Raw genomic sequence first — 13,975 nt, 5'->3', positions numbered from 1 at the left:
GCCCTGGGTCAACAGGGGTCAAAAGGGACCTGACTTTTGCTGACCCTCAGAAGACCAAGGGATGTGTGCAGACCTTGGCTGTCCTGAGCCTGGTGACAGAAGTCCCTGGTGTCACATTGACTGGTGTCTCCATGCCCTAAACCGGGTGCAGCTCCAGATTCCTTTGTCCGGTGAGCACTTATTTCGCTCCTGGTGAATGCCAGGCCCTATCAGAACAGTCCCAAAGATTCACGCGGTAGGCGGGTAGTGGCGCCCACTGTGTGCGTAAAGAATCACATGCATTTGTCTGCAAGCAGCTTCTGAGCAGCAGCTGGGTCTCAGCACTTAGGGAGCACCGACTGTGTGCCAAGCTCTGGGAAGAAGGGGGTAACGCTTGTGTGCCCTGTTAAACACAGGGGTGTGGGGTCAGACCAGTCAGGCTCCAGTCCTTTTTCCCACCAACCAGCCATGAGACCAGGGACAAGCTCCTCCCTCTCTGGCCTCAGTTTCCCTCTCTGCAAAGCAGAATCCACCTGCCCCCTCACCAGTGAAGGAAAGGAGCACACAGAGAGGGGACAAGACCTGTTCCCTTGACCCCACTTGTAGCTTGTAGGGCATTTTCCCCAGAGGCCCAGAGAGGTGCAGGGGCTGCTGGAAGCCACACAGCACAGGGGAGGCGGGCAGGGCCTCCTGGCAGCCTCTGTGCGCCCAGTGCTGGCATTTGGTGTCCTCATCTTCCGCCTGGCCCTGTCCACCATGTGGCCACAGGTGGCTTCCGGAGTTTGCCCGTGTCCCTCCAGGTGGCTTGTCCCCTCCCGCGCCCGGCTGCCAGGAAGGCGGGGGAGCCCAGGCTGCTCGCAGTGTAAACAGCTGGTTATCTTCAGCCCCTTCCCGGGGGCGGGCTCTGGTGACATTGAGAGGGACGGGGCTGGCGTGGGTATTTTTGTCCTCGTCACATCCCTGGAGTGGCCTGGAGTTTGGGCTGAGCCGAGTGGCGGTGACGGTGCTGTAATGGCACTGAGGCCTGGCCAGGCCACTTGGCCCTGTCTGTTTAATCCCTTGGAGGCCAGACAGGGCCACATGGGCTGGGGCCACCGTCCCCTCCACCTGTGTGCTCCATCCACCCCACTAGGGAGGAGAGGGCCAGTGTCCCCAGCCTGTGCCAGCATGTCCCCTGGGCCACAAAATGGCCGCCTTGGCAGAGAAGTATCTGGAAGCCGGGTGGGGAGGAAAAATGGCTGCCAGGGAGATGATGTCACCGCCGCGTGGCCGCCCAGCGCCCGGCCCGCAGGTCTCACGGTGGCCGCTGTGGCCCACGGGGCTCCCGAGCACCTCCCGGGCCCAACAGCTGGAGGGGACAGGGGCCAAAGTGTCCCCTGGGGTCCTCGGCATCAGGCTCCTGGCTAAGGAGTGGCGAGGCACCCAAAGCCACCTGTGGACGCAGCCACGCCCAGCCAGGGCCGGGGTGCAGGGGGCAGTGGTGGCCCTGGTGGCCCTGGTGGCTCTGAGGCCCAGGAGCACGGGAGCAGCGCTGGCAGGGCAGGGGGGCGGAGGAGAGGGGACGCCTTGGCCGGGAAAGCGACTCTGGCAGGTTGGCCTCGGGCCCAGGGCCGCAGGCGGAGGGAGCTGGAAAGTGCGGGCCAGACTCGAGGAAGATGGGACGTGGGCGGGCGGGAGGCCACCGTCACCCCTGCGCCCGGAGCACCCCCCCAGATGTGTCTACATGTCCCACACCGTCCCCCAGGGTCCCGGCCTGCCAGGACCGGCTGTCCTCTGGCTTTTCTCATCCGATGTGAACAAACAGCTCCTGGAAAAAGGCTGGCAGGGGCTCAGCTTCTCTGTGCAAGGACAGGAGGCTCAGAGAGGGAAGTAGCTTTTGCTGAGGTCACACAGCGTCAGTGACACCGGGGGGACCTTGGCACTTGTGGTCCAAAGTCTGTGGAGGACGGGCTGTTCCAGGGATGACTCGTAGCCCAGAGCAATCTTTGGTTGGCTGGGTTTTGTTTGTTTGTTTGTTTCCTTTTTTTTGCGGTGCTGGGGCTTGAACTCGGGACCTACACCTTGAACCACTCCACCAGCCCTATTTAGTGATGGATTTTTCAAGATGGGGTCTTATGAGCTGTTTTCCCACATTTGCTTCAAACCGCGATCCTCCTGATCTCTGCCTCCTGAGTAGCTAGGATTACAGGCGTGAGCCCTGTTGTTGGGTTGGTTTTTGTTTTGCTTTGGCGGCGCTGGGGTTTGAACTCAGGACCTCGGGCTTGCCAGGCAGGCGCTCTACCACTTGAGCTGCTCCACTAGCTGTTTTTACTTTAGTCATTTTTCAGGTAGGGACTCACGTTTTTGCATAGGCTAGCCTTAGACTGTGACTCCCCCCCCCCCCCGCCGCCAGCTACGTCTCCCACATAGCTGTGATCGCAGGCGCGCCCCACCACACCTGTCCAGGTGTTTGGGATGATGGGCGTCTTGCTAACTTTTTGCCTCAAACCATGATCCTCTCCGTCTGTGCCTCCTGAGTAGCTGAGATTATAGATAGGAGCTGCTGCACCTGGCTTTCACCTTGTACTCCCCCCTTGCTCCTCCTCAGTATGGCTGGGTGGATGCCCAGAAGCATCATGGGTTCGGCCCGTATGTCTGCTTTGTTCACCGGCACTAAGACAGAGCCTGTATGCAGTAGCTGCCTCACACACGTGTGGGGAGAAAGAACCTCAGGTTCCCATATGCTGGGCTCACAGGCAGGGTGGAGCCTGGGGAATGCAAAGGAGGTTTGTGTTGGCGCCAGACTCAGGAGGGACAGGAGGAGGGGAAATCCCGGACTTCCTGGGCCCACGGCTGTGGACACATAAGCCAGGTCTGAGTGGAGACTTGAGTTAAGTGAGAGAGCAGTGATTAAAGAGGACGCTCCAGGCAGAGGGCACAGCCTGTGCAAAGGCCCTGGGGCAGGATGGAGCAGAGGGAGGGGGGAGGAAGGGCCTGGAGGACTTGGGCTTTGACCTCGGGGAGGACAGACCGGGGTCGCCTTCTAGGACAAAGTGGAACCCCAGGAGCCAATGTCTAAAACTGGCTGGTGACACCAGGCAGTCGGGAATTCCAGGGCCTGGCTTTGCTTCTGCCTTTTCCTGGCTGGCGTGGGAGGCGGACGTGGCGGGGTAGAGCCAGCTAGATTTTGGGAGCCATGAGAAGGCCAGAAAATAATGGGGCCACGCTGGGTGGGTGGCCACTTCTGGAAACTGGGGCCCCGAAGCCCAGCGGGAATTCTAGGAAGGAGGCTTTAGCAGGTCTTTCCTCTCCACATCCAAAATGTGAAGTAGTATGACCGACTGTCTGTCTGTCTGTCTGCTCCCAGCCACTGCACTGGACCAGGGTGACGCTCACAGGACAGGCACCCGCATCTCCCCTTGGGCCTCTGGACATCTGAGAGTCCTAAACCCAGTGAAAAAATTTTGTTTTAATTGTAAAGTATACACAACATAAAAATGATCATTTTAGCCATTTTTTAGTGTTCAGTGCATCACTAAACCCATCCATAGTGTCATACTGCTGTCCCCACCGTCTGTCCGTTTCCAGAACTTTCCATCTGTCCCCATTAAGCACCAAGTCCTGTCTCCTCCCCTCCTCAGCCCCTGGTCCACAAGTCCACTTCCTGATCCTGGATCCTCCTGTTCTGGACGTGTCCTATCAGTGGAGTCACAGGCTGGGTGCTTGTGTGTCTGCTCCTCTCACTGAGCACAGGGTCCCTCCATGTTGTGGCCTGTGTCAGAGCCTTGTCCTGTTCCTGGCTGAGTAATATTCCAGTGTGTGGATGGACTGCATTGTGTGGGTCTGTCTGTCTGTGGACTTGGGCTCCTTCCATCTGTTGACTGTTGTGAATCATGCTGCTGTGTACATGGGTATGCACAGCATACCCATGCTGTGCTGAGTCCCTAGTTCCAAATCTTTTGAGAGTGGGCTCAGTAGGTCATACAGTCATTCTACATTTAGCTTTCTGAGTGCTTCCTGCTACCATTTCACCTCCTGCCAACAGCTCAAGGAGTTTCTGCTTTCTCCATGACAGCAGCCAGAGACTTTGAGAAACAGAAGGTAGATCTGGTCACCTCGCGCTCTGTGTGCTACAGCATAAAACTCAAGTCTTGCGCCTCTGCCCCCGTCCCAGCCCTCCCTTGGTGCTCCATGCTCCTGCTGTGTGGTCTTTGTTCTCGTGCAGCCCACGTTTATTCCAGGGCCTTTGCGCATGCTTCACTGTGTCCTGAAACACCTTCCCACGGCTCGCCCCCAGCCGCCCCCAAGCCTTCCCCTCCCTTCCTTGCTCCGTCCCTGCCTTCAGTTCTCCGCCATCTCCCTGACCGGGCAGGGTTAGGCGGATGCCTGCGTATGCGTGACCTCACGCAGCTAAGAGCAGCCCAAGCATGGCCTCCCATGTGAAGGGAGTCGCCAGGCAACGGAAGGGTCAGACCAGCAGCCACCCTGGTGGCACCTTTGTCCTGAGCTGGGACAGACTAAATTTGGGCTCTGGGCCATGGACAGGAAAGAAGGGTTTGTTCATACCTGGCTTACGTTGCTGTTGTGGCACTGGGTCATGTGTTTGTTTGAGCAAGGCTGTAGGGACCCATGTGAACACTTCCTGGACCTGGGAAGCCAGGAGGATGGGTCCCTGGCCAGTGGAGGACGTCACCTGAAATGGAGCTGCTACAGAGCAGCAGGGGCTGGCTCCCTTATATTAGCATGTGTGTGGTTATCTGTGCTTAAAGGCTCTCATGTGTGTCTCTTTGGAGAGGAGAAGTTGGAGGAATGAGGGGAGAAAGTTCCAGGCAGAGGCTCAGCCTGTGCAAAGGCCCTGGGGCAGGACGAGCCTGGGTGATGGAGGAGCAGCAAGGAGGCCGTGTGGCTGGAGCAGAGGGAGCGAGGGGGACAGAGGGATGAGGAGACAGGAAGGGGACAGGCAGTTCGTGCAGGGCCCTGTGGGCTGCAGGGAGGACTTGGGCTTTGAGCCTGAGGGAGGTGGGAGCCATGGAGGGCTGTGGGCAGGGGAGACCATGTTCACTTAACCCAGGTCTTACAAATTGTTACCACCGAGACAGCATCTGGAGCTGGTATGGTGGGCTCACGCCTGTTATCCCAGCCCTTGGGAGACTGAGGCACAAGAATGAGGAGTTTGAGACCGGCCTGGGTTATATGGAGTCTCAAAAAGCAAATTAATTAATTCATTAAAGCAACCAAAAGATTTGGCCACCTCATCCCCCAAAACTGGGTTTTTTCTGCTTGTTTGTTTTTGTTTTTTTTCCTTCCTCAGAACCAGATCAGGGTCTCCCTTTGGGCACTGGGGACACCCGGCCGGGTCCTTTTCTGTAGGGTGTCCTGGATCCTAAAGGGCTGAGCAGTGTTTCTGGCCTCCACCCACCGAGTGCCAGGAGCTCCCTAGTCGTGACTGCCACACGCGTCCCCAGACATGGCCCATGCTCCACTGGGGGACACAGGGGCAGTCACTATTTGACCTTGACCTTGACACCAGCCTTGGCGAATGTACTTTCTGGGCTGGACCTCAGTTTACCAACCTTGCAAACTGAGCAGGTGGGGTCAGTGGGTGCCCCCAGGGCGCACAGAGCGTCTGGGGTGTGTTTTGGCTTTGTTTATTTTTTCCAGTACTGGGATTTGAACTCGGACTCGCACTGGCTGGGCAGGTGCTCTGTGGCTTGAGCCACGCCCGTCTGCACAGTGTCACTGTCAGTGGCTTCCAGAACCTACTGCACTGTGCCTGTGAACTGCCAGCGACCCTGTGCACTTAGGTCCCTCACCTGGACACCTAGCAGACCCTGGACAGTGCGCTTTGTTACTATCCCTACTCTACAGGTGGGAAACTGAGGCAGGACTGGCCCTAGCCCAGGGCCACTGTGGGGGTTTTTTTCGTGTGTGTGTGTGTGTGGGGGTGCTTGTTGCTTATTTTTTGTTTTGTTTGGGATTTTTGTGTTTGTTTGTTTGAAACGGGGTCTCACTGTGGCCCAGGCTGGCCTGGAACTCTTGATCCTCCTGCCTCAGCTTCCCCAGGGCTGGGATTACAGGCATGAAGTAGCACACTTCACTCATTGTTCTGAATTGATACAAAGTAACAGTGTGGGGACAATGGCAACAGTGATGGTTACAAAGTCGCAACAGTCATAGGCTGCCTCAGGAGGAGGGAAGCACTTGTTTGGTGCCTGTTGCGTGGCAGCCACTGTTCCAGGCAGGTCATTGTCACCACGTGTCCCCTTGTTAAATAACACGGTCTGGACCCATGGTGCCCTGGGGGACGTGCTGTGGATGTGCCCGCTTCTCAGATGGGATGGAAAGAGTGAGGTGGGAGAGTGAGGCACACAGTAGGTGGTTAACAAACCAGTGCCCGACTCTGTGCCTGCCCAGTGTGTGGGCGCTGTCAGGAAGGTGGTCCCGTGCCCAAGGCTGGGAGCCTGGACAGCTGACTGCCCGGGCTGGGCCCTTCCCAACTAAGGCCACTGTGCCCAGCCTGCAGCCATCCAAGAAGGGCTGGCTGGACGTGAGGGGCTGTAGCTGCCCAGCCTGGGAGCCGCCCAGGGCGCAGGGCTGAGCCAGGCACATTCCCACCGGCCGCGGCCCAGCCGCCAACGCCTCACCAGGGAGAGGCTGTGCCACCCACTCTGTTCTCTGATTAGGAAACTGAGGCACAGTTAGACCCGGGGCCTGTGGATGTCACACAGATGCTCAAGATGCAGTGGACAGAAGCCACACCTGTCATCCCAGCACTTAGGAGGCTGCGGCAGGAGGATGGCAAGTTCGATGCCAGTGTGGGCTACATAGCGAGACCCTGGCTCAGTCAGTCATCAATCAATATGAGAATGAAACAGGGACAATAGGAGTATCACATTTGCAGCTCTGTTGAGGATTTACAAGTAACAATAAACAGATCACGTCCCTGACACTACCATGAGTGGGACCTCAGTGTGCCCCAGGACCTTTGCATGTGTTATCTCCTTGCAACCTCCGTGTAACCCAGCAAGGCCTGGGCCAGGCGCCCACCCATTTGGAAGAGGAGGCGCTAAGCCTCCTGCCTGAGGTCACACAGCCATTGTGTGGCACGCCGGCTTTGTGTGTGGGGCGGGCAGCTGAGGCTCTCTGGAGCAGTAAAGAGTGATTCCTGCCAGGTGCTGGTGGCTCACCCTATAGTCCCAGCTACTCAGGAGGCAGAGATCAGGAGCATCACAGTTCGAAGCCAGCCTGGGCAAGTAGTTTACGAGACCCTATCTCAAAAAACCCATCACAAAAAAAGGGCTGGTGGAGCGGCTCAAGGTGTAGACCCTGAGTTCAAACCCCAATACCAGAAAAAAAAGAAAAAAGAAATTCTGCCACCTCTGTCTTTGACCTGGGAGCTAACCAGCATGGCCAGGGGAGTGGGCCTGGCCTGGCCTGGCCGTGTGCTGCCCCCACCCCCAGCCCCTGGCTCTGCAGTGGGAGCAGCACGCATGCGTCCTCCATCCTGGTTGCCGGAGCCAATAATGCTGACCTCAGCGTCTGCCTGCGGCTCCTGCTCCGTCTGCCAAAGGAGTCCGATTATTTTTAGATAAGATGGATGGGGGTTGGGGGGAAGCATGGGCAGAGGGAGCCCCTGAGCCAGGAGAGCGGGTGGGGGCATGGCAACCACAGAGCCCGAGGCAAGGGGACAAGAGGCCTCAAAGACTCACCTCTCTACCCTCAGTTTCCCCAGATTAAAAGACTTATTTCACAGATGAAGCTCAGAGAGGGCAAGTGACTCGCTCAGGGCTACACAGCATAAAAAGGGCAGAGGTGGGGTTTGAACTTGGGTTTTTCAAGGCACCAGGTATTCACGCTCCTACCCACGATAAGCCACAGACGGGGGAGGCCACGGTCCTGCGCATAGGTACACACATGGAGGTCCCCACGGCCTCAATAAGTCTCTCCTCTCCCTGCAGATGCTGAGCAGAGCAACAGTCCCCGGGCGGGGATGGGCTCAGACCAGGAGGACAGCAAGCCCATCACGCTGGGTAAGTCCGGGCAGGGGGTGTGGGCAGCCAGGGATTGGGGGGTCTCAGCCCACCCCAGCTTTCATTTAGGAGTCCTTTGCTGAGAGCCATCTGCACGAGTGTGTCACAAACGGGTTCTTGTGGGGTGGTGGCTGCTGCTGTTCCATTTCACTGATGGGTAAACTGAGGCAGAAGACCTTCCGGGGCCTGTCCAGGGGCCTCCCAGTGAGCCTCAGCATCTGGGCTCAGAGATGCTTACACCCAGGGACACCCTGAAAGGTCCTGTAGTCCCAGGGGACATTGGACAGACAAATCAATGCCAGGCTGGGGCTGGAAGGGGAAGTTTCCCTGAGGCAGGAAGTAGACTAGAGTCCTGAAGATGAGGGAGGCTGCAGGGGTCCATGAGCTCCCGCCCCTAGACCACCTAGACCAGCTCAGCCCTCCAGCACCAGCCCTTCATCCCCATCTGTCCTCCTACAGCAGCCACCAGGGGGCGCCCATGAGCGCTGAGTCAGGTCCCTCCCTCCTCTGCCCACAGCCCTGCATTGCTCCCACCTCCCTGGGTTCCCCTCATTCCCTCTGCTCCAGCCACACGGGCCTCCTCTCTGTTCCTCCAACACACCAGGCTCTGTCCTGCCCCGGGGCCTTTGCACAGGCTGTGCCCTCTGTCTGGACAGCTAACTGCTCTCTCTCTCTTTCCTCCTGTCCCCCTCTCTCTCCAGGCTTCCTGAGAGCTTAGCTCAAAAGTCCCTTGTCAGGCAGTTTTTTCCTGAACCCCTTCAGCTCAGCACTCTCAGCCACTCTTGGCCGCAGCCCTGTTTTATTTCCTTCCAAGGAAGTTAGTGATTGCATATGTGTTTGCTTAGTGATTTGATGACGTGGGCAGTTATGTCATCTCAGGGACTCAGGTTTTGTGTGTCTTGATCACTGTTGTGCCCCTAGTGTCTAGAATCTGGTACACAGTAGGTGGTTAATAAGTACTTGTAGAAGGAAACGAGATTCAGACCAAGCAGAGAGCAAAAGAGAAACAAGACAGGGAGAGGAAGGAGCAGAAAGAAAGAAGGAAGGAAGGAAAAGCGGGTGGGTGAGGTGTCCCCGTGGGAGGGACCAGCACAGGCGTGGGTGGCAAGGCTGATGCTTCCAGAGGCCCACGGGCCACAGGCCACTCCTCCTTGGCTCCTGGTGTCTTATGGTCCTGCGTCCTGCATCTGTGACCTCCCTGCATCCTGCGATTTCCAGGCGCCTCCCTGCAAGCCAGATGTTGGAGGGAGGTGGGGCAGTGGCTGTGTCCTGGCCCCGTGGGGACCTTGGGCGTCTGGTGGGGGAGTCTTGTCTTCCCGGCCTGCCAGGGAGTCCCCCGGAGATGGAGCTGGGCGGGCGCTGCACAAACAGGAAACCCCGGCGGGGGGAGGGTGGCGGGGACAGACTGACAGCAGCTGGCCAGCTGGGTCAGCAGGAAACGGCTGTGGCCACTTCCCCTGGACACCCTGGGGCCACCACCCTGTCCTCCCTGACTGTGGCGTCCCTCCCAGCATCAGGCCGGGAGCAGAGTAATTGCTCAGTGACTGGCATGTGTGAAGACAGTCACGGGTGAGGTGGGGTTCCTGGAAGGGCCAGGACTCAGGGTTTGGACAGCAGGAGACCCGGGCACTGTGGCCAGCTCCCGGTGGCCAGTGCTGCCCCCTGGGGGCCAGGAGAGGGACTGTTCACACTGCCACCAGCACACATCCAACTTCTGCCCTGATCGTTCTCTCCAGACTTCCAACTTGTCTGGTGTTGTCCAACCCCAGGGCCTTTGAACAGGCTGTTCCTGCTGCAGCAGCTGTCGCTCAGCGCAGGACGGGGGGTGCCAGACACTACCCTCGGCTCTGCAGAGCTCTACAGATCTCTTCCTGGCCTTGGTCCCCCCTTAAGGTCACTGTAAAGCGTCACTCGATTGGGGTTGGCTCTGATCTCCATGTGTGACACAGCTCCCCCATGCCTGCTTCACCACCTGGTGACACACCTCACTTTGGACTTTGTGGGTGATTTTTAAAATATTGTCATAAAATATACATAAAATACAAAATACATCCTTTTAAACATTTTAAGTGTGTAAGTCAATAGTCTTAAGTACAGTCATGATGCCACACAGCCATCACCTCTGTCTAGTTCCAGAACATTCCATCACCCCAAAAGGAAGCCCCATCCCCGGGAGCAGGCACCGTCCCCTCCCCAGCCCCTGGCACCCATGAGTCCACCTCCTGTCTCTGGATCCTCCTGTTCTGGACGTTTCCTATCAATGGAGTCACACACTGGCATCTTTTGTATCTCCTTCTCTCACTGAGCACCGTGTTCCCAAGTTCCCTCCACACTGTGGCATGGGTCAGAGCCTCGTCCTGTTCATGGCTGAGTAATAGTCCAGTGTGGATGACCTCACCGTGTGGATGACCACGCTGTGTGTGTCTGTTTGCCCTTCCATGAACTCTGCACCTGCTGTGAATTGTGCCCTGTGGATACTTTTTTTTTTTTTGGCTCAGTGACCTGAGTGTCCATCACCCACACTGAACAGTGAGTCCCAAGAGTCCAGTGCAGCCTCCGTCCTCACAGAGCCACCACCCAGTGCAGACTCACACCCCGCAGGTGCTCAGGACACGCACACTTGGTTAATGCGTCCTTCCTGTGAGAGGCCCATTTCCACCTGACTAGGTCATCTCTGTGAGATGGGTTTAGACCACCACAGCCCAGCAGAGGGTCCCCTTCTTTTGACGTCGGGCAGAAGTGGTTCTGAGCCCTTGCTGTGGACCAAACTCTGGTCTGGTCATGGACTGTAGAGCCAGGTAGTCAGATGTCTCTGCATGATGGAGGGGGTAGGACGGACGTCAGGTGTCACTGTGGATGGTAAATGGAGAAAGAAGCAGCAAGCCCCTCCTGGGTTTCTGTTCTTCAGTTTTGACATCGGGGACTGTGGAGGCCTAGCGAGGGCTGTTGACTTCCCCAAGGCCACCCACTCCCGAGGGGAGATTAGCACCCGGGCCTGGCCTCCTCTGGTGAGTGCAGCCTGCCACAGTTTCTCCGAGGATGCTGCTCTGGAGAAATGGGAGCAGCCCCCACCATACTAGAAGGGGCTTCCCTGGCCACTGTCCTGCCTCAGGGATGCAGGGGTGGACATGGTGACTGACAGGTGTGGGCCAGCCCCAGGAATCCAGGTGGGATGTCAAGGAGGAAAGTTGGCCTGGCTCAGCCTGTGCCCACTCACCCCTACTCTCTCTCTGTTCCAGACACCACCGACTTCCAGGAGAGCTTTGTCACCTCTGGTGTGTTCAGTGTCACCGAGCTCATCCAAGTGTCTCGGAGTGAGTGTCCTCATTGGCTCTGGGCTGGGATTAGAGGGGAGAGGGCATCTCCCCTCTAATGGAACTGAGAGAACAGGAGGAGCCCCCCCAATCGCCCTCATCCTCTTCAGACACCCCATCACTCACAGTTCCCAGGAAGGGAGATGACCATGCTGCTCCTAGGGCCCAAGGTTAGGGTGACCTCCCCAGGAAACAGGAGGCACCCACTTGGTAGAAAATGCTAAAGAACCTTCCACCCAGCTGAGCACCTGGCTCACGCCTACAATCCCAGCTACTCAGGAGGCAGAGATCAGGAGGGTCATGGTTTGAAACCAGCCCCAGAAAATAATTCTTCAGACCCTCTCTTGAAAAACCCCTCTCAAAAAAGGGCTGGTGGAGTGGCTCAAGGTGTAGGCCCTGAGTTCAAACCCCAGTAGTGAGAAAAACAAAAATCCTTCTACTCCAGCACCCATCCTTCTTGGGGCCTCCACCTTCCCAGAGACCCACCTCCTGTCCCCTAGCCTTCCCTACCACACTTCCTCCCACCCCAGTGGGCTCTGTACACTGTCCAGACTCACAGACCTGGCCTCCAGCTCTGGCTGTGCCTCTGCCTCACAGTGCGACCTTTACCTTCTGACTTACAGAAGGAGGTTTGAGCCAAATTAAGAACCAAGGCAGGCTCGGCATGGTAGCTCACATCTGTAATCCCAGACACTTGGGAGGTAGAGAATGGGAGGATGGAAGTTCGAGGCCAATCCAGGCAAAAAGTTTGTGAGATCCCCCCCACTTTAACCAACGGCTGTGAATGGTGGTGCACGCCTGTCATCGCAGCTATGTGTGAAGCACAAATAGGAGGATCATGGGCAGGCCAGCCCAAGCCCAAATAGGAAGGCTGCAGTCCATCCTGGGTCGGGCATAAATGGGAGATCCTATGTGAAAAATAACTAAAGCAAAAGGGTCTGAGGATGCAGCTTGAGTGGTAGAGCACCTACCTAACAAGCATGAGGCCCTGAGTTCAAATCCCAGTACCGCCCGGCCCCCTCCCCCCCAAAAGAAGAACCAAGCCAATTTAGGAAAGGATTCTCCCCCACTTTGGACTGCCCTAGAAGGCTGTCCCACCCCTGGGCCCCACCCCATCCCTCACTCCTCTCCATTGCCCTGTGCAGCGCCTGTGGTGACCGGAACAGGACCCAACTTCTCTCTGGGAGAGCTACAGGGGCACCTGGCCTACGACCTGAATCCAGCCAGCACTGGCATGAGAAGAACGCTACCCAGCACCTCCTCCAGCGGGTATGTGCTTGGCCTCATCCTTTAGGCATTTCATGACCCACCCACCAACCCATCCCCCTCCAGCCCCTGCTGGCTTATTCTTCTCCCTGGAATGCCTGTTTTCACAGTCCACCTGGTCTAAGAAACTCCTCCTCATCCTTCAAAACCCAACCCTTAGTACCTCTTCCTGACAGTTCCCTTGGCCAGCCTCAAGTCCTACTGGCTCAGGCACTAGGGCCCCCTGAGAATGCAACAGAGGTTCTTGGTACGGTAGGCTGCACAACAGTGAGATAGTCACATCGACAGTGAGTCGGTCACATTACGTGCCTCAGTTCCCCGTCTATACAATGGAAATGGGATCATAATCCTCCCAGGATTATGATTTTAGTCTCCAGCCCGCTAGCTCGCAGTAGGACCTGACTGCAGTCCCTCCCCGACTCTACTCCAGGTGCCCCATCCAAATAATGGGCAGGTTGGAACAGGTGCTTAAAGACAGCAAGCGGAACATCTCGCTACCGCAATGTCTCACGATAACACCTTCGCCCCGCCCACTACGTGCCGGAAATCAGCAAAAGTCTCCGCCCCCTGCGTCTCCATGGTAACCGGCCTTCCTTTCTCTCGCCCCTTAGGAGCAAGCGGCACAAATCGGGCTCCATGGAGGAAGACGTGGACACGAGCCCTGGCGGCGACTATTACACCTCGCCCAGCTCTCCCACGAGTAGTAGCCGCAACTGGACGGAGGACATGGAAGGAGGTAGGACTGGTAGAGGAGGTGGAGACTTAGCCAGCCTTCCGGTCGGGGGCGGGGCGGGGGGGGTGTGAACGCGCGCCGGGACTACATATCCCGACAGGCTCTGCGCAGACGCCGGGAGCGAGAGCCAGTCTGCAGCCGCATGACCGCCTCGGAGCTGTGGTCGCATCGGCTGCGTGCGTCTGGAAGTAGAGTACGGGCTTACTGTTTCCACATCTATTTAGTTCCTCTCAGGCTAGGAGGGCTCGGACGGTCCCTTGCAGGACTCGTGTTAAAACTCCACGTTTTGTAGGGTTCCTGAGCTTGACTCAGAGATTCTGATCATCAGGGAGTTTCTTCCTGGAGTCTGCCATAGAATTCCTCGTCTGTGGGGACCCTACTTGTCCTCTGCCCCACTGGAGGGTCCTAGGACATAGGATCCCTTCTCTTTGGGGTCCTCTCTTCTGTAGGGCTTCCATTCGCATGGCGTGAGTCCTTTCCCAGGGGCTTTTGCTCTGTTGCTGTTCTGCCCTCGCGGGGTGCTCCGCAGGGTGGATTTTCGGGGACTCCTGTGGGGTCGCAGCTCCTTAGGGTCTCTGTTCTGTGGAGTTCCAGTTCCTCCGCCTCTGTTTACTTACCTCCCCCACGGCTGTGTCCCACGATTTGCCTTTGGGGTCCCGGCCCCCGCCACGGAT

At 57.4% G+C, this 13,975-nt stretch overlaps 1 protein-coding gene across 5 annotated transcripts in view; it reads left to right on the top strand.

Annotated features, from left to right (window-relative positions):
- The window catches only part of Nfic (nuclear factor I C), a 64,144-nt gene that overhangs the window by 26,355 nt on the left and 23,814 nt on the right, over positions 1-13,975 (top strand). For all 5 annotated transcript variants that reach the window (XM_074054301.1, XM_074054298.1, XM_074054297.1 and 2 more), the window contains exons 3-6: positions 7,917-7,988; positions 11,228-11,302; positions 12,448-12,571; positions 13,180-13,304. In XM_074054301.1, coding sequence (XP_073910402.1) covers positions 7,917-7,988; positions 11,228-11,302; positions 12,448-12,571; positions 13,180-13,304 — 396 coding nt within the window. The remainder of the gene's footprint in view (positions 1-7,916; positions 7,989-11,227; positions 11,303-12,447; positions 12,572-13,179; positions 13,305-13,975) is intronic.

Source organism: Castor canadensis, chromosome 14, assembly GCF_047511655.1.
Source record: "Castor canadensis chromosome 14, mCasCan1.hap1v2, whole genome shotgun sequence".
NCBI lineage: Eukaryota > Metazoa > Chordata > Mammalia > Rodentia > Castoridae > Castor > Castor canadensis.
Note: the sequence above shows the minus strand (reverse complement) of the source record. Positions and strands in the feature narration are given on the sequence as shown.